Genomic DNA, 25,250 nt, shown 5'->3' with positions numbered 1-25,250 from the left:
TTTGGTCGTCGAGGCTTAAACCATTTATCGACTTCCTTCTTTTTCTTGTCTGTGTTTTATATTTTTATTTGGGAATCTCGGAGGATAGCTTACGAGGATACTTAAGAAATTTCTTTGACGGTTTTAATGAATTCTGATATATTAATGAGAAATCGAAGAACCGCGTGGTAAAGTGTCTCATACAATCATACGTATGTCGTAGCAAATATCGGAGATGCAAAAGACTTCAAGTTTTTGGTTGTTAGAAGGTTATTACGAAAGAAGTCGTAACTTGAGGTTAGGCTGACACTTAATCATACGGTAACATTTGATGTAATATTTAAGAGTTCTAAGAAACCAAAAGCCATTACAAAAAGAGTTCAAAGATCGCATACATTTATTTCAAGCCTCTGACAACTTTCATAATTCTCCTATTTTATCGTACCATATTTAATATTCTTCTTTTATTGTAGAGCAATCAATCGACCTTCGTTAAAACTATAACCATCGTTACCTGACGTTTACATTTTACAAAATTCATCAAATTTTTATCAAACTAGGATGAAAATTTATTCTCCAACGGCCAAGCATCGAGTCCGTTTTTCGTTGCTGAACGCATAATTGTAAAAATGTCCAGAGCGGTGGGCAGCGGGGTCGGCGGTCGGGGAAAACCATGAATCCGGAATAACGCGTACGATTTTAAACGAACGGCGTTAATCTGTTCTGCAAACTGCGTTACAGCGGAGCGCGCTCGTCGATTTTATTATGTGAACGCGTTCATAGTTAAACGCGCGTAAATTTCGCTAATGTTCGTATGGGGATGCAACGTGTGACACGCGCGCGCCTGCATCGAAAAGTTGCGAATAACCGTTTTTATATTTACACGGTAATCCGACGATAAATTCGCCGCTCTTTTCGCACCGGTTCATCGGTATTGCAAGAGCGCGCGCGCGCGCGAGTTATTTTAAATTTTAATTTCGGTCCGGTCCTCTCACAGCGAAAAAAAATCGTGCATTGTACATTCGTCAGCGATTTTTCATTAAGCTTTAGCTTGGTCGTCTGAACACGTTTTAAAAACCGCTTTCTTATCGTGCTGAATTCTTTTCTTCTGATTCTTAATTTCACCATGGAAAAAAGAAGGAAAGCGGAGGATGTATTTGATTGCCATGGAATAATGTTAAAGAAGTGGCGAATCAAAACGGGAGAAATATTTGACAATTAAATTACTTGGAATCGCAGTCGCTTGAATTTATACAGTATATGTTGCAGAGCCTTACGAAGTTATCTTTGGTCAGAATCTATTGACCACTCTCTTAAGCTGCATATTCATCGATGACTTAAGCCTTCGAATGTGCACGGAGAAAGAAACATATCTGCACATCTGTTTTTCTTCTTTGTATTCTTATAGGGTGCGAAAAGTTTTAGAAGAGCTTTAGGAAAACAAAAGTGAAAGTTGGTTTATTCGAAAAGTGGCGCAATAGGAAATTATTAATTACTCAACTATTTAGCAATGAAACAATATTTCTTCTCTTACGATTTAACTAATATTCTTCAAATTTTGAGAATTTCTGATAAACTATTATTTTAGAATATTCTTTAGTATTCAAAAAACGCAGATAAGAAATATCTTAAAGGTTTTTTACATTTGTTCAAGTAAATCTACTGAGAATGTAAATACTGCTTCATCCATGCCATCCATTTCTAACCCGAAAAAGAAAAAATAAATGAATATCAACCCTACGTTAACGCTTGGCCCAAAAATTCCAATAATCCACAGACGAAAACCTCTTCGTTTCAGTCCAGCTCTCGAGAAATTCCAAGAAAGAATTCTATCCGACTCCGAATCCCATTCGGACAGGTACGCGCCTCGATACACTGGCCCGGTATGTCGACCTTTAAAGATTCAATGGCCGAGCTATCTGCTGGGTGGCTGGCTTTTGTACGGAGCCTGCACACGAGTGCTCGCAACACAACATCGGGGACACAGGTTTGCTGGAAAAAGGGTTGAAAGGGTAGCGATAAGAGAGGATGGCTAGCCGGAGTGCACGGTCCAGAGAGAAGAAAAGAGGAAGCGGCTTGAAGGGAGAAGAGGGAGGAGGGTTTGGCCTGGCTAAACAGGGGGTAGAGGCGTCGGGGGTGGCAGTCATGCATTGTATCGCGAGCTTTTTGAGCGAGCCTGCTCCAGGGACGACGCCACGACCGTGCTAGCGCCGGCAGAGGGTGTTTCGAGAGGACGAGGGCACGGGGGTGGGTGGGAAGCGAGCCGCGGCGGGAGTGAGTCGGTTGGTCTGGTGGGCGAACGTCTGTCTGTTGGCTGCCAGCGAGCCAGTCAATCATTACGGGCTGCGCAAGCGCCTACGACCCACCTTCCTTCTCCTCCACTCACCCTTTTCGTCCTTCAAACCCCCTCCCATCGTCCGTCTCACTCTTCCCCTTTCGCTCTTCCCGCGAGCGCGTCTCGCTTCTCCTTCGAATCATCCTCTCGTTCTTCCTCGCGTTCACCTCTGCTTGTCCTTCTCTCTCGCCTTCTCTCCAGCTCGTTCATCCCCATCGTTTCCCTCAGTAGCGAGTTCACCCCGTTGCTCCGTGCTACAAGCACGCTACAATGCTGCGCGCCGCCGCCCATCCTGCATATTTAAGCGAGCTGTCTTGCTATGCAGCCACCCGCACCACCTACGCCGACCGCTCGACGACCGTTCTCCACCATCACCGACCCCCGCGCCAACATCCACTTCGCTTTGCCGCGTTCGCTTTGTCCGCCGCTTTTGTACAACCTCTATAAAGAATCGCCCCACGCGTTTCGATGTATTCTTCTAACCGGGGGATTCTTAAAAGAGGACGCCAAAGTGAAACGGCGAATAAAAAAATAGGATCTATGTGAGAATAAAAAGGGATAGAATGAGAATAAAAACGGAAAGGAATAAGTGCTACGTCCCATCGAATATTAAACACCGCCTGTTACACACCATTAAAAAATGTATCGAGTTATAAAACATTTAAATTCTTCAAAAATGCTGGTTACTTTTTTAAGAAGCAACACCATGCCCCGACTTTACCATCGAACTAAAACCTCTACAATACACCCCCGATACAGTGAAACGATACGCGTCCTCAGGCGCCACCAGTGGCGAGGGTGGCGAAACGGCGAACCGTCGCGGCTTTCCGTCGAGCATGCGTGTAGGTTGGCGGCGCGACGAGTCTGTTCTACGGTGGTGGTGGTCGCGCGGAGGGTATCGGAGGAACGAAAGGGTGGTATAGCCCGGCGGTGGAGAATGGTGATGGTGGTGGTGGAAGCCCGGGGGTTACGTTCTGCCGGCGGGGTGGTAGTCGCGCAAAACCAAGGGTCGCCCACGGCTCCGCTCGGCTCGTTCACTCGCTCGTGCTCGCTCGCTCGCTTACGCCGCTGTCGGCTGGCCGGGGGTGTTTCCATGGATACGGCGCTCGCGCCTTGACATTGACAAATGGCTGACCGAGGGTGAGCCGAACACAGCGCCGCTTTTACATATGCAGGGACACCCATTTGTCCGCGCGGGGGTGGGACAGGGGTGGTGGACGCTGGCAGACAGAGAAAGAAGCCAGAGGACAGAAAGTGGGGACAGTGACAACGACGACCGTCGGCTACGACCGCCGTGTCGTCTACTAATTCGCGATTCTCTGATCTACCCTGGTCGTGCGATGTGTGTGCCATCCGCGTAAAACGGGGTCGTGAAACGGTTGCAGAACGATCGTTCTCTGTACTCGAGCGACGATCATTGGTCCCGATACCGCCGCCGTTAGTTAACTGTTAATCTTTTGTAATTGATACGCCGCGCGGCATATCCGTGGAAAATGTTGATGCGACCGCGCGAGCAAACGGGCACACCGCTGGGTAATGAATTAGGGGATGAATTTAATCTTGGAATGGCTGGCTGACTGGTCGGCCTGCACGAGGCCACATCGAGTTTGTTTACCTCGTTATTTTTCGGGACAGGGTGGGACGAACGTGCTTGGGGAAATTCCTGTCACGTATATATTCGAGCTGGTTGATCGTGGAGATTTCCGCCGGAGAAATTGTGTTGGCCGTTTCTAGCGAGTCAGGAGCGCCGATAATTTTGACAAAATTACTACGATTCTTTCATCGGGGACGATAAATTCTTTCGATTGAAATATTCGGAGTTATTCCGCATCGCGTTGAGCCAGACGTGAAATGTTAATGCGTGTAATGTCTCCCCGGGTGGCTCGTTGAACGGAAAGAATGGAAAAATTAATGTTTATTGAAGAACGATAAAGCCGTCCATTATTTCGCACGGTGCTTTCGGTTCTGAACGGAAAGGCGGACGCTGAAAAATAACACCGGGGAAGCGTTTAAGAGATAAACGCGTAGTTGACGCTGCCTCTCAGATCCGATCGTCTCCGTGTCGCGCAACCAAGTTTTCACGATTCTAGTTACGCGTCGAGCGACTGTTAACGATCTTAATGGAACGTGTTTGCTAGTCTGAGATCTTTCTTTTTTATCAAATTAACCCCTTAACCTACAACTACGGGCGTAGCCCGTAGTACGATGATCGGGCCAAATATAATATATAATATAATATATAATAGCTTGTTTACGGTTTCGGCCCAAAATTTTCGAACGTAAATCGTAGGTTAAGGGGTTAATGGCTAAAACAGCACTTGTACAACAGCTTTCGTTTCTTTTCCATTTTTGAGACATTAAGAACTATGCAGTGAAATAACACCAAGAAGTTGCATGAACATTCCTGAAAATGGCAAATAAAGTCACTTATATAATGTGTCAACAAAACACAAAACAGATATTAGAATAGTAAATATTTTACTAATTAAATACATAAAAAGTTTCCATGATAAGAAAAGGGGTACTTTTTTTAAACATTATAAAATTATAAAATCTAATTAGAAGAAGAAATAGTGACTTAAATCAAATATCTAGAAACTTCTACGAATTCCCGTTTACATCGATGATATTAATAAATAGAATTCAATAATGTAAATCGATTGAAAAAAGTTGCAAATAATATTGAGTTTATGCAACATAGGCTTATGAGATTAATCTTATAAGAATGCAAAGCCGCTTTCGAGCTATAGCTACCAATTTAGTAGATGATATATAGTCTCGTCAAAATATTCTTCTTGAAGAAGCAGGACGTTTCTGAGTTCTGTGGTTCGGTTGGCAATTCGGTACGCGAAGACATCGAAGAAAACAACATCCTAATCGCGTCCCAGGAGAGAAAGCGATACCAGCCCCTTAGCAGCGCTCCCTAATAATGACCCTCGAGTTCGTACGGCATAAACGGCTGCCTATCGCGCATTACTACTCCGAAGTGGCCACTCCCTTCTGGCAGGCCAGCCTCGAGTCTAATATCTCATTACCGCGCCACCAGTCAGCCGTGCCGTGCTGCCATTACGAGATTGTTTGCTCGCGGAGCGTCTCGTCTAATGTATTGCCGACTTCCTGACGCGTTCACCCGTGTCTGACGAGAGAACCCGCTCATTCAACCAACTTTCCGCGATAATCAACTCCCATTCGTTATCATCGCTTTCCAAAGTCACCGAAATCTCATTAAATCGAAATTTTTAATTAACATCCGATGTCTTCGATATCTTATTTATATTTGACATTATCTAATTTAACAAACATTTATGTCGGACAAGATTTCTTATAAAAAGTAATTTTTCATTAAGTTTTTGGTACCTTTGCTTGTACTCAGACGCAAGACATTCCTATTTTCCTCTACCTTATTTTACCGGTATTTCATTCTATCCGTCAAAACATTGACCATAATACCAGAACTCACCCCCGCAAAGCTACTCACGCATTACTTCGATCCATCTCGGTGGCCGTGCCACCCCCGCGCGCCAAATAAAACGAAAAAAGAAAAACAATAGACGCAGCGAAACGAACTGTCGCGATGGCGAGAAGAAAGGGGACGCCTGGGATCACGATTTGTCTCGTTAGAAGGTGGAAAACGTCGACGACAGAGCGCCGAGTCGGCGCTTTCCCGGCTCTGACGCCCGCCAGAAAGCATCGACGGCAGCGAAAATAATTGGTGCCTTCCCCTTGATTCTCGACACTCGCGTAACAAGGTCCATTTCCATGGAATAACCATCAGCGGTAATTGGCACCTACGGTGGATACGCGGCCCCTATCATATTTCAGAACGAGCACAGGCGAACTAGGAGAGGGTGGGGAGAGAGTGTAGATGGGGTTGGAGAGAAGGCAGGAACAGGAAACACGGTCCAGGGGATGCGACGATGCGGATCGCAAACGCGTGTTTTATACATCGACGGCACCCTTTCGTTTTTCAGTCTGACCGAGGGGGTGACCTTTGCGGATAACAAAGCGGAGCCATCGACAGCTCGCTAACGATTCTCCGTTGCGTCCACCTTGCCAGAATCCGACAACTCGTCGTGCATCCAACATCGTTCGAACGTCATTCGAGGCACGTTGGAATCTCATTTAGTTTGGTTCATATGTCGATTGTGTGAAACGGTGCTGACTATGGTCCGACGATTGGGATGATCGAGAATATTCATGGTTTTCGAGGGTTGATAAGGGTATCTATAGTTGAAATATGTAGCATATCATGACTTACCTGCTTCGAGAGAAAGGAAGGTGAATTTTCAAAGGCTGTCGAGGTTGAATTGCGATAGAGTTGATAGATAGAGTTGACTTGGTTTCTATAGTTTATAGTTTATATAAAGTGGAAACTTGGCTATTTTTAAAGATCGTATGAGAATTTTTGAGGGATACAAGGTGAATGTTTACTTTATTTTACTGGATATGTGAACTATTTTTAATATATAAAATTGCAGCAAAATGAAATTAACTTGATTTGAATATGAGAAAATCGGCCAAGTTCCGTAGACTTCTAGTAGACGGGAAAAAGGAACTGGAGCAACGGCTTATCACTCGTGATAAAATGCGATGCGCGCGTGATGCTCCAACAAAATTGAAGGACGATTTCTTCCGCGCAGTACTGTTCCCTCGAACATTTTTCAGAAAGAGTCTTACAAAAGAACCAATAAAAATAAGAGAAAGGAAAAATAAGGAAAAAAAAACATATTCAAAAACGAGGCGTACGAGCATCACACCCACGTCAACGTATTTACTCGCGAGCACTGTGAAATAAAAGATTGGACACAAGAGGGCGTACACAAGATGTAGCATTTAATGCTCACGTTTCAAAAAAACACTATACAATGGACACTCTCTAACATAGACCACCTTTGACATCGTCCTTCCTTTCATCGTCATCACGTTGCGATCCGTGAGTGTTTTGAACACAATCGATCCGGGCCAATTTACGCGATTGATCGACTCTGTTCCCTCTATGCCAGAGACGCCGTCACGCGTCTCTACGCAAACCGGGGACGCGTGTACGCGCGTGTCCAGACACATTTTCTTGTTAACGGATGGACGCGTGTGTGCACGTAATCCCACGTATATGTTAATACTAATATTTTACATCGACAGGTATCAGTTTCCGTTTCACTGTGTTTTGTTCTGTTTCTACGCGTTTCCTTTAGTTCCGTTTCACACGCGTCTCTCTCTCTCTCTCTCTTTCGCTCTCTGAGTTGCTCAAGAGAGAGGTGAGAATATACGTAGATCGACGCGAGGGATCAACGAACATCCTCGCCCCGGGGATTCTCGAGGGGTCGAAGGAGGAACCACCTCCCGCACGACCACACGCGTATCGTAATTTCCGCGTCGTCGCGTTATCACAATCGTGCTGAAACAACGATCGAAGAAGCGGTGTTTTTTCCCGATTTCACAAACACAGAACACAGTTCGATTCGATTAAGTTTTCTTTTTTTCCATTTTTTTTTTGTTCAATTTATTTACCGTTCCTCTTATTTTTGCATTTTTTAATCTTTTTTACTTAAGAGTGTCAATAGGTCGTCAATACGCAAACAGTTGAAAAAATCTGATTCCATACCGATATAATAAATTTTTAGCTTACTATACACATCATCGTCACCATCAGCATAATCATAATCATCATCATATATCATCATCAGCATCATCATTGTTGTGAATAGCATCATCATCAGCATTATTTCGTAATCATTTCATCGCTTGATGATCATAATGACGATTATTGGCGATCTTCAGGTGGCCGACAAACCCCGCCCAACACTCGTTATCGCTGTCGTCATTATGATCATCGCCGCCAACGCCGGCAACGCGGTTACTAATATCGTCGTTCTTCCGTAATTACACGATAATTATACATTACTCTTTCTTCTTCTCCTTTTTTTACACTTTCGCGCCATCTCTTCCTTGTCCATCACTTCTTCCTAGTCGCTTCATTCCATTCGCTCGTTCATTCACGTGTTCCTTTCATACACAGCATTTATTTCTTCGATCGCACCGTTGTCTCGCTACCACTCTATTTCTCTCAGACTCTTTCTCTCTCATTCTCACTCGCGTTCTCTCGTTGCCCTATAGCCGCTCTTGTCGTCGCTCATAAAATCTTTGTTTTAAGTTTCTTTACCTTCTAACATGATTATTACTTAGATACCTTACTGTTACTTCGTATACATTTTTAAGGCGATGATTCATTCAATCGGGTGAACTCATTTAGAAAACGAACAGCCAATAAACGTCGTCCGTTCGCCGCCGTCTTCACATTCCTTTCATAAGCGCTACAACATTATGTTTTCTTTTCTTTCGTTCTTTCATTTCCTTTTTTACACGCCTATACATTTCGCACCAATTGCATAGGCTCTTTTCGTTAATCGTTCATGCGATCCTACTTTTATTTTCTATATTTTTGTTTATTCCTCTTTCCTTCTCCCCCCTTTACTCTTTTCTTCGCCGCGTAACGCGTCGCCGGGCATTTCCACGAAAATATTGATCGCGTTCTCCGACCTCGGGAGTGGTGTGTCAGCGAGCGGGGTAAAAAGACGGAGTCGTGTTCGTACGCGAGTCCACCATGGACGTTGCACTTTCGCATGCTGCTACGGAAATGCGCCGACGAACGTTCCACCGGCGTCTGTTCCATCGGGATTTTTATCGGATATCGATATTCTTCATGAAAAAATAATTTAATCGTCGTTGTCGTAGCCCCTAGTCGCTGGTAAATCGGGACATTTACCGTGTATCAATCTACTCGAGAAATTCATCACAGACGGAAACGACGGCCCAATGTTGCTCATTTACATTCTCGTTCTATAATTTCATCTGTTTGGAAATATTGTTTCATTTTATTTGGTAAAACGATTTTGATAAAGCTCTAGCTAAAGATTCCCATTGAAATTTCTCGTATGCGCGACGACGAATCGGTGCGGAATCGGGAACGATCGACGGAGCGGTCATTAACAAAACTAAACAATATATCGTCCAACAAATAGAATTCGTAAAAACACTTCGCTCCGTAAACGATCGTGCTCGATCAGGCATCATTTCGTCGACCATCATCCGCGTTCGTCTCCATGATTGTCTCGTATTTGATAATCGATTATGTATTATACGATTGTTCACCGGACGTCGCGAGATCGTCCCCTCTAGCATTGACAAGATCCAATTCGGATAAAAACGAAAACATTCCACGTCTACAGGAACGACTCTGCTTATTCAGTAAAGTGGTATAAAGTCTCAGTCCCCGTGTCGTAAAAAGCTCTTACTAAAAATATTGCGAGAATTTGCATCAAAATGTTAAAAAACACGTCGTAGCCGCGGGACGATTTCGAACGCGCGAGATTCTACTATTTTCGCGTTTTCTCGTATACGATGTATCCAGGTAACCAGGTCGTCGAGAAATTTCAACCGGGAAAACGTGATGCTAACGCGTTTTCATGTTTCTGCCTTTCTCTTTTCAGTTTTTTATACATTTCTTTTTTAGTTTTCGTATTTTTCGTTTCAAGTGACAGATTCGAATTGTCGAAATTTGGAAAAAAATTCGCGGATGAAGGATCGCACGATCGATTGTCGCATTCGTGAAGAGGAGCTACGCACGCGTGCTCGCGCTCACCGATCGGAAAATCGGTCGCGATGGATCTCGACGAGTGTCGGAAATTTCACCAATTAACCAGGACCTATAACTGACTTCTCTCGCACCTGAGTCTTTCGGTATACGTAGGTTATCATTTTTTTTTCTTTCAGTATACTAATACGCCGCTCGACCGTGGCTAGAAAAAAATCGAGCGTCGTTTCGCGTTATCGTTCCGTAGAAGATTGACTTTTCTCGCAAATACAATTTGAAAGATCGTATTTTGAGATCGAACAGGGGTAACGAGAAACGACAGCATCGATTTTCTCGTGAACGTCACGACTCGCGGCAAGAGCAGTGTGTTTACATTAAAATTTTTTATACAAGAATTGCGTGTATGCGGGCGTATTGAAAATATCGATAAAATTTGTCTCGTATGCTCTGTGTTTCTTTCGTTCGTTCGCATCTTCTTTCTCCCAAGCCTCTTTCACAATCTCCCTTCTCCTTACTTTCGTTCCGTTTCTCCTGTTATCTGTCGTTAATCGAGCAATTCACCCGATTATCAAAAGATACCTAGGACGAGCTATTTCGAACTTCACGCTATTCATCCTTCCATGCGTTGATTTATAATCGGCGTTTAATTTAATTAAATTTTTAACTCTTTCTCTCTAATTCATGTTCTCTTTCCTTTATCCTTACATCACAAAAATTCGCTTCGCTTATGTATACTCTTTGCGTGTGTCGCTTCTTTCTTTCCCTCTTTCATTCGATTCTTTTCTGCGTTTCTTGTCTACCGGATAAAATTAAACGTTGAATCAATGTTTGGAAAGTTATTCATAACGAAATAAAAATTGTTCACTAAAGAAATTTTCAACATCGTAACTGCGTCAATTAGTTTGTTAAAAAAATTGTATGAACAACGCAGTAAGTAATTTCTGAAAGGAAAACGGTACGGGAAGGACGAGAAAAGTGTCGAGAAAAGTGTCGAGATCAAAATGGCCCATCTTATAGTTGCGATTTTATTCGACGATCTGTTTCGAGACAGTTCTAAGGCTAGTTCCATCCAATATACACAGCGATTACAGTCACGAGCTGCATTCGTTTCGAGAATCCAATGGAATTTCGATAGATCCTGAATACTGATCAACAGTTTCGTAGAAATGTCGCCCATGCTTCGGACGAAATTTGATCTCGTTCTGAAACTTATTCTTGGAAATGGGAAAAATTTCGACGAAGCTGCAGCCAATTTTGGATCGTTGTAAATACTCGAAATTTCATTGATTTTGGATGTTTCTCTTCGTCCGAGGCACAATGCGGTGTCGTTGGATTACTCGAGAATTTCACTGCGATATCGTAGGAAGTCTTCCTAGAAACTTTTACACTAATACAAAAACTAAATCGATGGGCGGGTTTTCTCCTCTTTGACAGCAAAGTAGAAGGATTACGTCTTATAGGGCCAATTCGTTCTGTTTTGAGACATAGGTGAATAAAAAAGGGCATGGCATTCGTCTCGATTACTATCTTTAATAGTACTGAATGAAATAAATAGTATCTTCTTTAAGCTCTTGATATTTATTCCATATATATATATGTATGTATGTATGTATCCAAAAAGTGACTAAATGGAGAAAGGAAGAATTACAAACCAAGAGAAGACGAGAACGAAAGAAACCAACCAATGTGTTCCAATACGATACTCCTCGTTGTCGCACGTGTTTCCCGATTCAACCTCCACTGTTCGCCGAGGATCTCACTGGTCCACAGATTCTCCGTTTATTACCGAGCCCTTTCATCTCCCCGCGGTGCGGCTAGGGGAAAAGAAAACGGCAGGAAAAGAAAGGAGCGGAAAGACGAGAGCGAGAGAATTCTGCGCGGTCGCGAACATCTTTCGTAAAGCCTTGCCAATCTTGGGTATTCCTTTGCCCTCCTCCCTTCCCACGCTCGCCGCGGTTCAATTAACTATTTATATATATACACAATATATTATATTAATTAAACTTGTAGATCGTATGTAGTTCGCCTGTTTTTAGATTCTCGCGCGTTCCTTTCCTTTCGTAATTATACTTACGGTGCGGGGAGACGGGGCTTGGGTAATAACGCTCATTTTACGCGCGCCTGTGTCTATGTGTTTTCCTCTGTATCGCTGTATATGTTATATATGTTTGTGTGTGTTCACGCGTGTGTATCGTTTTCTATATGTGTGGAGTCGGACAGGTCGGGGAGGAGAGATCTAACTGTGTCATCAAGTTGTAGAATGATGAAGAAACGTCTGATCCTCTCGCAGGTATCTATATTTTTGTATATATATGTATATATGTATATACATATATATTTATTTATATTTATATATATACCTTTTTCCATATATATAAATATATATAATCCCTCACCAACTGTCGCTTGCGTATACTATTCTCCTTCCTCGCGCTCGCACATTTTCGCGCACTATCGTCATGTCTGTTTCGGTGTACTTTATCCGCTTTTGCCACCCGTTTCTTTGCTTTTTTTACCTATTCTTCTTTTTTCCCGCTTCTTTCCTTTTTTTATTCTTTCGACGCGTCTCCTCGGTCCAGTACGCACATCGAACACGGCACAACACACACGAGAATAATTATCGTCCCAAAGTCCAATTAAAACGCTTGCTTGTATATATATATTACAATCGGGGGAGGGGGGCGCACATGTTACTTCAGTGTGTGTGTCTGTTATGTATATATTTATATTATATGATAACTCCTTCCTTTAATTAGTAAATTCATTTATAATTAATAACTGTACAAATTTCAATGTCACCTATATATATATGCAAGTGAATGTGATCGACGCTCGAGTCCGGCACACGCGTCGATTTCATTCTTCTGTCCTAAAAGTTTCTCTTTTGTTCTGCTGCGTCCTTTTGTTTCGTTCGTTTATGTTTCTCTATTCTTAAATTTGTTCCATTCAGTCCCTCACATTGCCTATATTCTTTACCCTCGCACCGTTTTTTCATTATCGGATTCGCATTTACGTTTTGATCGCGCGTACATGCGTTTGTTAAACGTTTATTAAAGTTTGAACCGACTATTTCTCAATTTTCCCCGCACATATCTTTCTCTCATTTCATTTCCTAGTAGGCTTCCGAAACGCCACCCACCACGTATCTAAAATTCTTTTCCCTATATATATTTATTTATACACCCATATATATCTATACACATGGATGCGCATCTGCGCGCGCGCGTTTGTGTGTATATATATATACATATATATATACCGTTCGATCATATTGAATTCCATTCTCCGTAGTTTCGTGCCTCCAGAACTTCCGAATTTTCTGTTTCATCGTCTCTCTCCGCACGTGGATATCTATCTATTAATTAAATCGGATCTGAGTTCGCGAGTACCGGGTTTGCCTTAGTTCTCCAACCCCCTCTACCACTTTCGTTACTTGTATTTTTCTACCTTTTTATTTATCCCGCTTTTCTTACCACTCATTCTTAATGTACACATGCCCGCTAGAAATTGCCTATATCACTCTGTTCGAGGTTACCTCGTTCGTAGCCCCCAATGTCCTCTCTATATAATTGTTAATTAATAATAGCTCGATCGCAACCGTATTAAAATTTAACATTTAAATTCTTCGATCACTACAATATTACACCGCGACATTTGTACACAGAACAATCACATGAATTTCCATCGTATTACGCGGCTCCTCGTACTCTCGTCCTCGTTCAAGCCGCGCGTCTCTCGCCATTTGTTTTCTTTTCTCTTTCTCTCCAGCCATCTTGCTTCCGGTTCCACGCGTTCCACACGCCCCGTGTCGGCTCTTCTCCGCCAACGGAGCCTTTCTCTGCTTTGGCGAACGAAACCGCCGTCCTTTGACTCTCTTTCTTTCTTTCTCCTGTTCTTCACGAGTTTCTTTTGCCCCGCCTCGATACTCGATTTCCGAGCCACAACCGGACCGACGGCTGTTTTTCCGCTTCCACCGTCCGCATCGTGTGCTCCTGGCTCGAACAGCCGGCACCACGAGCCTCGACGTGCGACGCTGCCGAGAAATATTTCTCCGCTTCCGCGTCGATCACGCCCTGGAGGCGACGAATCGCTCCTTGTTGCCCCCGTGCACCTTGCTCTAAACGCCAACCGGAGCACGCTGCGCTTCCGTCACGCTGCTACGTTTCCCGTTCCGCAAGAACCGTCATTCCATCGCCTACCTTTATTTGCGACTACTGCTGCAATGTGACAAATCATTTTCTATTAATAAAACCGTTCGTTTTCTATTTGCCCCGAGGACGATGGAAAAAAGCGTTCTTCCCCGCTTTGTATATGCAATTTTCAAAGCTTCAGGGATTGTTTGATTACTGACTTGATTGCTATATCCGGAAGTTTTCAAGACTGACTGAATGGTAATTTGAAATAGTACGAGAATCTATGATTTGTACAAGTCTTCCGATAATACTTGGTGGAAAAGAGACGATAAGGCCGTGAAATTTGTTAGGAGATAGAATCGATGTGCTTCCAGGCGTGAAGTACTTTGAGGTTGAGACATAAGAGGCTAGTTTCAACTGTACGATATGTTTATATCTTTTAAAAATAAGAACACGTATTTTTAATGTAGTCGTAAATTATTTTTTGTCAATAAATGTTCTCACAAGCGCTTGAAAAATGGGACAATTTTTAATGGAATTATTATTGAACGGGAGATATCATGAACTTTAATAGCATTCAATCTTGATGAAATATTGGAAGTAGTACAGTTCCGATGAAAGACATTTCCCGTTTCAAGCTTTCAAGAATTTCTTTACAACCAGTCTGTTTCTATATAGTCACTTAATACTTTAATTTCTTCGATCAGGAACTTTCAGAATCACGGAATCAAAAAATGATACCAAACGCAACAACAAAAGCAGTCACATAATATAAAAAGACAAGCAAAGTCCAAGAAATTGAAAATCCTTTCACGAATTAAGAGATCCATTCACGACCTCGCAATATCATTTCCACCAATAATACCAAGAAATACTTACAATTTCCCAATGATAAGAACGATGTTTCATGTATTTCATCAAATTCAACCCTTTATCCGGGTTTTCATTAACGTTTACCAATTTAACCATCCGTTCGATCTTCGTTTCCGGCTATCAATCTTTCCATCGTCATCGAGCTCGTCACCGACTCGATTATCAAATCAACGATGGCCGCCGGTGTCGTGTTCGACGTCGCACGTACAACACGGAACCGGTCGAACTACTTTCCCACGTACCTTTATAAGTGATGTCCATAGTACTCTGGCGGGTAATGGTACTGATTGTGGAAGGTGGGATCACCGGGCGGCCGGTGCATCATGCTCGCCGCCTGTCCGTCCATCATGTAACCCATCGTCGCGTCCGGACTGTACGCCCCGCTCGGACCTGCGGACAATGGCGGAAACACTACACGTTACTACGGTTAGATCACTGTCCTGTAATTGGCGAGGGGATATTGGAAAAGCTTGTTGGATCCCTTGAAACCGTCATTCGCTTGCCGTTTTCTTCCCTGCAGTAAATCAAATGACGTTTTCGTGAATTTAAAAATGCGATCCAACAAGCTGTGTATCGTTTTCAGTCAATGTCACCTGCTTACGCTTCTGTTTCTTTTTTTCTTAATTTTGGGGATAATAGGGGAATAGCAGTTGATGCGATATATTAGATATTGAAAAGAAGAATCAAAGATACTAGGATTCTCGTAATCTCGAAGATATATCATTTCTTTTGTTTTAATGTGTGGCTAGAATCTTTTATTCTATTCTAATCTCTCATTCATTAGAGTAGTTACACCTTTGCAGATTGCCACCTTTGAATTCTCTTTTATATACGTTTCTTCTAAATGATTAATTCTAAACCTTGATAACTACTCCGAATCACTAGACGCCTTGCCATAAATTATCGTATGCTGCAAGTATTCCACGCAGAAAATCTTCATTTGAAAGCGATAATCGACATTTAAACTGCTATATCCACGATTATTCCGAACACAATATACAGAAGGTCCACGGCAAAGTTCACTCAAACTTAATTAATTCCCCATTTTTATTAAAAAAAAACTATGATAATTTGCTTAAGAACTGGAACGGTAATGAATATTCGTGACATCGACTACATTGACGCGTTCATGTCACCTGAGAAAATTCATCATCCTTGTTCGAAAGATAGGGAATATCCAAAGTGGTGGATTCTCCTCGAGAATATCAATATATTCATCTATTTAAAACAAGATCCATCCCCCACGCAACCCTAATACCGGGAAAGAGGTACGAACCGGAAACGCACACGACGCCAGCAATTCACTCAGGACTCGACATCGGGGAATTCAATCTTCGTCTTCGTATATCGAAACGGTCGACGCGACGACAGCACCTCTCTCTTTTCGTAAGCGGTAATGGAGCAGGAATCCACGGGAGGCTCCCCTAGTTTTAATGTCGGTATCTTAATGTATATTGCCGCGATAAATCAAGGCCACTGATTGCGTCCTACCCTCGGGCACCAATACGCGGTGGGACGAAGAGCAAATGGGACGAGAGGAAGAAAGAGAGCGGTGGTGGCGTCATCTCGAAATTTCGTACCGGAGGCCGGCCATTGTCGAACACTCTTCTAAGCCTTTCTTATGCCAAATCTGGTTAGGCTATCTCCCAGGGAACGATATTGCTCGTGTATGGTCGTTTATTGCCTGTCGAATACGAGCTCGTTTTGCGAGATCCTTTGTGCGGGTCAGGCTATTGCGTTAAGTCTTGGTTTCTTGGTAAAATACTACAGCGAATGCGAGTAATTGTTCCACGTGTTGATAAATAGCGATGGTATATATATATAGAGGAGGTGTGTTGGGTGCTGGAGATTGCGATAATCTGGATGGATAGCTGTATGCGAAAGTAATTTCGAATAACTCGTGATTTATCTCAAGGGGAATTATTTCATCTTCGCTGACGAGTATTGTAATTTGAAAGTTTGGTATTTAGAACGATAAAATTAACAGATTTTGCAACGCGCCATGTTTATTGCATGTACGAAGCGTTCTTTGAGATACTTTGATTTTTATTTAGGTCAGATTCGCTTAATTATAGTGACATGGATAGTTATTCCCTTTCGAAGAATAAAGCGTAACGTTTACTCAATCTGTAGCTTCAATTTTTCAATAAGACTCACTAGATAATAATTATGTCTAATTTTTCAGCATTTTTGCGATTTATACGGTACAGTAGTTAATAACAAATGTCTGCTTAAGTAGATACTGAAAAAATTGTAAGAAAAGAGGCTAATATCCTTAAACGCAATCGCAAGATTTTTACCCGAAATTCTCTTACAGTAAGGAAAATAATTTTCATACAAATTTCGCAACTGATAATTAATCAAATAAGTGCGATATTTATCTGTGTACTATTCAAGGAACAGACAATTCTAGGACGTGACGCGCTGCAAACAGACTCCTCGCGATTTGCTTCGCGGCCGTATCGTAAATCACAATTATCGCGAATGTTTCTTTGCCTCGCCAATCTCTATCCATCCTACGACTCTTTCGTTTTCCCGGACGCGTGTTTTTCTACCGCAAATTCCATACTCCGCCAGATTCGTTCGCTCTACCCCACGGAGGAACTCAAAGAATTGCAGATTGACGAGGGAGCACCGACGATGGCACGCAAATAATTTCATCGTAACCTCAATTCCCTCTCCGTTTCTTCATTGAAATAAACAACCAAAATACCATTGGATGAACCAGCATACCATTTCCTGCTGAAAATTGCTGTTAAGTTGCTGTTAAGTTGCTGTTAAGTGCGACGAAGATGTTGAAAAAGCAATTTGTTATATTAAAATAAATGTGTCATTTACTATATTGAAATAAATTTGTTCACTTCTTGATAATATATACACTTCAAGAAATATGAAAATATGTTAGTTATACTAAATCAAAGTAATGGAAAGGTTTAGACAGATGGTCAGAATTTTAATTAACTAGTAGAATGCAATTTAATTTGCTTGAGATAGATGACTTGTAGGATCACCTACTGAGCACTTACTGACACTCCTTTATTTAATTTGAAATTAGTTTGAAATGTAGAAAACCCTTTTCTATAACGAATCAGTAAAGCGTCATACATGATCTCCTTTCGTATATATATATATCTTTGAGAAGATAAAAAGTAGTAATAATACCTAATACATTGCACAAATAAATGTCATATATAAGCTCTTGCCTCCCTCTTTCAAAATCATCCTTCATTACTCAATTAATTTTGATTTAATTTCCTAGATTGAATAGAAATTAGGTACAGTATTCTGAACCAATTTACATCCTTCCTCAAAAGATTCCAGCACAAATAGCAAAGTCATGGTATCTGATAGATCCTATAGAACATATTCAAGCAACTTCACAGTAACACCAACCAAACACATTCCCAGTAAACACACACCCTTTCCACCTCTTCTTCGTCTTGGCTCGACGCGAATGTAACTTTCGATTCGCGACTGATTTCGCGAGGAATAATCGAAAGAAGAGACTCTGCGAGTGTGCTTAACGATGCAATTTGCACGCGGAGAAGAAGACAAGAAGCTGGCGCGCACAGTGGCGTATTCCTCGAGTGCGCGATTTCTTCGAACGCCTCCCGCGCGGCCGATTCCTTAATTTCCCATACTGTGGCCGGTTCTGGACGTCCTGGGACGCCCCGCTGCGTTATAGCGCAGTTTAATCACACTACAAGCATGCGTCCCTCGTTAGTGGAATATCGTGGCGGCTATAACGCGAGATTACATTCCATGACAGCCTTCGTGGGCAACGCGAAAGACGCTCAAAGGAATCGTTCTCGGACCCTCTTGTTTCATCGGGCTCGTGATAATCGTTCCATGCACCCGTGATTGGTGGAAAACGGTTCTTACCGATCCTTTTCGCCGCGGGATCGCACACAGGGAAACGAATCGAACGTTTGTTCGCTCGTCTCCTGTCAGATGCTGCAATTTCAGCTTGTAATTCTCGTTTTTCTCCTTGTTGTTCGAGCAGGATGAGGCGTAAGAGGCTGTAAAACGATCGGTATGCTCGTATGACTTGTCTCGGGTGGATGATAATGATCCAAGTTTTTGTTGAAAGTTACAGTCTTGTAATGGTAGTCGATAAGAACTTCATATGGAAACGTGATTTTAAACTCGCGATGATTCAGAATGATATTGAAATAGGGATCCGTTACTTCGAAATAGAGTCATTGTATTAGCGTAAAAGCCATAAACGATTGCGATAGGAACCACCTTTATAGACTAACCGTGATATTTAAATATCTGTACGAAACCAAGGGAACTCTCTCGATAGTGTAAATAATAATGTTACTGATTCGAAGTCCCACCGAAACATTATAAAAGGTGGAAAGGAATACAGTGATCGTATAATGATAAAGTCAGAGGTATTTCAATATAAGTTACGTACAAAAACAATCAGATGCAAAATGATACGAAGAAACGAACTAACATTATGGTGTACTGACACCATGAAATACAATTACGCTATTCCACAGCGTCCAGCTCTATCATAAATAACTTACATTCTCGGACACCCTATATAACTCACTATTTTGGCGTATCGTAGCTCAAATGACGAAGCCTACAAAACCACGCTATCGACCATTATCGAATCAAGAACAAAAGGATCGATGGTATCTCCAGGTCGTCAGGTTCCAGAGTATCTCGAACGCTTTCGTACCTTTCATCGTGCTTTAATACACGAAGACGAACTATCGGAGGATATGATCGCCGCCTTAATGGCACTTCTTACAGCGCCTTTGAGCCTCATGGAGATAGCACTTCACAGTCGTAGAGGGAGTTCGTTAACCAAGGACCCTTCATCACGAGTGTGTATACCGCGTTACCTTTCCTCAAGCTCGAGACGTGCAAGCCTTCGAGGACCAATAGACCAATGACACGAGAGGGTCACATTGGTAACGACGAAAAACTCGATGCAGCGTAATAAAGCTCGTACTTAGCTCGAAGCGTGTTACTAACGCGCGTAAATCCGCGAAGTTTCTCGCCTAGGCACACTTCGGACCCTCCTCGAAGGGGTTTAACACCGAAACTACGAGTGCAATACCGTGGTGGCCGGTCATTTATTTTAAAGACCCTCCTGGAGGAGGAGGTTAATTGCAGACGCGGCAACTTGCGAGAAAGTATGTCGAGGATGCGCCTGGGAGTAACTTTGGTGTATCGTTTAAAGGGTCAAGACTAATCAGGCCAAGGATTTGAATCTTCGAATGGCGTTAGAATTATGTTTGTTCTGACTTTTGTGATAATTGTGAATATCTCCAAATAATAAGCAGAATACTCCAATAAATAAATAAAGATGTACATTGATTCTACTGGTAACATATAATGTCATTGTCTATGTCGTGATATTCATACAAGATTTTTTTACCGAACATATTCTACTTTTCAATGATTCGCGCGGAACTGCTCCAATTTTCAATCGCACCGCAGTTATATAGGAAAATGAGATTCCAAGAGGGAAGATTCTATACTACATTTCCGATTTATTGTATTTTAGACAGAAATTCTACGCGCAGCCAGATTTCTACGCGACACCCTTTCTATATATTGTATATTGTCCGGATCACTTGTTGAGATATTCACACGATTTTCAGTCGGTATCATTTTTGATTCTATCAGATCGCTCACTTTAACATACACATCCGGGTATGTAATCACTTTGTTAATATAACAATAATCGACTGAATGTAATTATGTATATTCGGTACTATATTTTATTAGAGATCTATGGAATTAAAGAGAGGCCGATTATTCAAAGCGAAGATCGCGCGAGGGAAGTGTCAATACTCCGTTTCCTTGACGTCCGGCGATTTATAGAATTGAATAATGACTGAATTAGCGACGATTACAAATTGGCCGGCCGCGTAATAAATAGCCAGCGAATTGATTAATAAGGACGCGTTAAACTGTGCATCGTTATAATCGATGATAAATTATGTGAGCCACTGCGGATGCAGAAACGACTGGCGAAATTTATGAGACGGTTCCCGAGCCGTATGTATCGAGAGTCGATGAAATTCGATGAAGTCAAAAAAAAGAAGAAAAAAAAAATCAGGATGACTATCTCGAAACACGTTTACTCTATCGTTATCTACGAATTAACATCAATATCGTCAAAAGTTACAAGGAACAAGCTGTAATTAATGGACATAAATTAGGCTGGAAGTAAAATTAGCGATGGTAAAATTCAAAATCTTATTACGTCGCGGATGTTTATGTGTTTATGGAATATATAAAGGTGCAAGATCGTAGAGAATGTATGCGAAGAATGCGGTGAATATATAATGTGCAAAATTATACAAAATGTCTGTAATGTAGTAGCTATTGCGATATTTAAACGGTAAAATATATCTCTACCGAGGGTCTATTCGTCTTATATTCATGAATTTTATAATCATAAAAAAGTATAAATTTTGCATAAACATCCAGTCTGCTCGTGATATACACATAAATGACAAAATAGTAAATGTCTCGTCACATAATTACATCGTGGATGCTACGGTATCGCTATCCTTCTTATCGAAAATTTCTAAAAATAGACAGAATACATTTGATATTTAAAGTGCACAATCCATTTTTTTAGCCCTGCCTAGAGAAAGTTTCATCGAACGTCTGATATTCATCTCAGCGTAATTTTACAAGACTACACCTACACAATAATATTTCAAATACACAAAGTATATAAAAGGCAAATTTTCATAGGAATTTCACGTCTCTAGTTATTTAGAAAAATGTGAAACCGCACGAACAACTACAATCTACTGCTCGGCCACGTAACACAACGAACTCGTAAAAGTTAGATCAAACAGCCGCATCACAAGCGCTGCGCGATAGATTTCCTCTCGCGCAAAGTTTCGTCCGCGATTACCTCTGATCAGCGTGCAGGAGCAAACCGCAAAACACGGAAAGACACCTTCGTGCAGCCACTAAAGCGTATCTATTATACCGGCGAAGATAATCCCCTCGGAAACGAGGTAAAACTTCGAAATCCGTTTTGCGGGGGCGTATAGAGGGAGGAAAGGGTTGGGGGTGTGCCTTCTCGGTAGCGCGTTCGCCCGCCAACACGGGAACAACATTAGTAACTTATGGTTGCGGCCCAGCGGCTGGATGGCTGCTTGCGTTTCAGACGTAGATCCGGAGCTACGGAACCGTGGTAAGAGGTCGAAGCCTAGAGAGACCGGCTGCAACCAAGACGAGCGTGGAATCCTTTTGCGGGAAGGGGTTAAGGGGTGGAAGGTGAACGAAACCGAGGCGAACCGAGCTTCTGAACTTAGTTACCCAGCGACACCGTGAGTTTCGGCCGGAGTTCCAGTTCGAAGAGTCTGCCCGGTTTCCAGCCACGGAGAGGGCATAACCCAGGCGAGCGCGGCAGCTAGGAGTTTGCCAGAGGCTTTCACCGGCGGAACGCGGTGTGAAAACCGCGGAAGAAGGGCGGCCACCGAGCCTGAGGAGAACCAGCCGAGAACCGTGATAAATATGAGCAGTCTAAGTAACAAGCATCAGTTCCCAGAGAGTTCACGCCGTGGCCGAGTCTAGTAACGAACTTCCGGCAAGATTTAAAGGAGCCGGCAAGTTCGACCCGCCCCCGTGAGCTCCCACCGAAATTGACGACTTAATTAGCGACGGGAACCGACTGCGAGCCCAGCGAGTGCTATGGATCTGTTTTCTTGAAAAAGTTGAGATATGGTGCAGTAGTTGTCCATGTCTTACCGACATATTCTAACGTTCTATATAGTGGAAAATTGTCGTGAGAATTTCTTTTTTCTGCAAGAATATCGTAGTTAATCACTGATGAATACGAATATAGATCCGATGAAATTACATTTGGTCGTTTAACGCACTTGAAATTGATGACGGAGTGTGTACGTCATATGCATTCTTTATCTAACTTGATCGACAAAAAATCATAGTTAACGAAGGACATTGAAATCTTTCTACTATATGAATGATCTACTTACATGAACAATTTGTCCTTCGACAAATTCAGATAAATGGGGTTATACTGCATATACGTCTCTAGTTTCTAATACTAAGTGACAAACACATCACGTTACTTCGTATATCATCGTGATATACGTTTCTAACATGTACTCCAAATTTAAGAATATCAACATTTTGAAACCCAAAATGGTCTCTCAAGAATGTTTTGCTAGAACAGTAATACACATCGGGAGGCAAACTATCCTCGAGTTCCATGAAAGGAGGAAGAGAGAAAATCGTCACGGTTAGTGGGTAACAGAGGGAGCCAAAATCCTCCCTCTTCCCTTATGCAGCCCTTGTCGTTCACGGGCAAGCAAATTCCGAGAGGTTGCGGAGTCGAGACACGGATAAGAAGAAGACGGGGAAAGGGAAGAGTGATTCGTGGAGCGGAAACCGGAAATGTGCTCCGGAACCTTCAACAATCCCTCGATGAAACTATTGGTCATCCGCGACGCAATACCGGATACGCCGGATCTAATAACTCATCCGCCTGCTGCCTGCTCTCTCCCACTCTTCGTCTCTCTCTCTCTCTCTCTCTCTCTCTCGCTTCCTCTCTCTTTTCCTAACACTCTTTCCCTTCGACTATCCATGCTGTATTTTTTTCTCTGTTTTTCGCTCTCTTTCTATCTATTCTCCTGTAACGGCGTCTCCCACTTTTTCTCTCGTGTCGTGTCGTCTACCGTTTCCTAGCGCATTGTTTGTTTCGACGGCGATCGAAGATAATGTCGTCGGGCGAGGAGAGAATAATATCGGTGTCACGGAGGCCAGTGTGTATTGTGACGATTTCACAATGAATTTCTGCCGAATCGGCGGCGCTATGTCATTGCCGGCTCGTACACGAGATCCGTAAATGGTATGATTAAAACGGCTAATGGAAACAATTCCGGAAACTGGTTGACATCGTCACGGCTCGCTTGCCCGGCCAGCCTTTACATCGTATTGTCAAAACGCGGATCCCGCGGTAATTCACGTCGGATATCGTGGTCAATGTTTGCCAACTGAAGGTTTCCGTTCTTTATCTCTTACGATACTGAATATTTTAATCGATCAAAATTCCAAATATTCAAAATTACGAGCGAGAACCGTGAAAGCTTGTTGGAAGATCCGAAGAGAGCATGTACATTAATTATCTGACATTTGACATTTCATCTCGACTGATTCATATTCCATATAAGTTACTTTCGAAACCTGCTCATAATTTCAATGAATTTTTATATTCTCGTAACCAATAATATATTTGTATTTTCGTATTTATGATATCTATATATAATTTGTATATTTCTACCAAATTCATACGTAACACGGAAGAATATAATTTACGTGTTAAAAATATTCTTCATATCTCTACGGTTAAAGCAGAGTCGAACGAAATAGAACAACGAATCTAGAAGGTTAAAGAGTCTGTACCTGGAATCACTGGCTACCGAGACCTTCCTCAAATTCAAGATACAAAAAGCAACAGCTCTATCCTCAGTAAGTCACACTATCCGAAGGAACCCTGTTGAGTGACGAAACAATACTCCCTGGTAGGACTTAAAACAACCTCTCTGGAGGATGTTCAGTGTGATATACGACACGACGTAATTGCAGGAATTTAATCAATCAGAAACATACCCTAACGTGAGTACACGGCAGTTTCCTAGTCTTGCCAAGCCGAGTTAAGCCCCGAGGGAGTCTCATTTAAGATAAATCCAAGAGTCGGCGACATCGAGTAGAACGGCGAACTCGGGTCATCGTTGTCGTTCCGATGATGAAACGCTAGGACTACTATCCTAGATTCACTCTTCTTTTCTTCAGTTAACATCTCCTCTTCTCGTTCTTTCTTTTTCTCTCCTCTCGAGAAGAACGTTTTCTTCTTCCTTCTTTTGGTCGATTTTTGACTTCGCCTCTTTCTTCTCTCGTACGTGCAGAAACGTCCACGCGAGAGGGGCGAGCTTGTACACGGAGTGGAAACGGCCACACACAAAACTCCCCCTGCAGCCCTCTGATATATAGCCCCTTGGAGGTCGATGACTTCCGCTATTTTTCTTCCGCTGTCTCCAGCAAGCAACTTCCCTATCCTAACGTGCACCCCGCCCGGCCGTTTCGGTACTTTCCTACGCCCCTGCTCTCGGATATCCAGCGGCGGACATCGATCGAGACCAGCCGGCTGTTCTGTTGCACCAGAAGATCCCGTAACACCGACCAAATCTTCGGGAAATCGAGACCACGCGAGCCTTTGTTTGCCCTCGGAACATCGAACAGCCCCTTCGATCGCGTTTCATAGCACAAATCGAACGACAACTGTATTTTTAGTAATGATGTTTCGCGTTCGAAGAAAGAATATAGC

General features: G+C 42.5%; 1 protein-coding gene across 5 annotated transcripts in view; it reads right to left on the bottom strand.

The window, feature by feature from the left end:
• Positions 1-7,130: 7,130 nt before the first annotated feature.
• The window catches only part of hth (Meis homeobox homothorax), a 502,527-nt gene continuing 484,407 nt past the window's right edge, over positions 7,131-25,250 (bottom strand). For 3 of the 5 annotated variants that reach the window (XM_069126288.1, XM_069126290.1, XM_069126293.1), the window contains 2 exons: positions 15,154-15,322; positions 7,131-14,122 (listed from right to left, as the gene is read on the bottom strand). In XM_069126288.1, the coding sequence (XP_068982389.1) occupies positions 15,156-15,322 (167 nt within the window). In that variant the 3' untranslated portion in view covers positions 7,131-14,122; positions 15,154-15,155. The remainder of the gene's footprint in view (positions 14,123-15,153; positions 15,323-25,250) is intronic. The other 2 variants (XM_069126289.1, XM_069126292.1) reach the window with 2 other exon arrangements.

This window comes from Bombus flavifrons, chromosome 13 (assembly GCF_040668555.2).
Source record: "Bombus flavifrons isolate JBK064 chromosome 13, iyBomFlav1_principal, whole genome shotgun sequence".
NCBI lineage: Eukaryota > Metazoa > Arthropoda > Insecta > Hymenoptera > Apidae > Bombus > Bombus flavifrons.
Note: the sequence above shows the minus strand (reverse complement) of the source record. Positions and strands in the feature narration are given on the sequence as shown.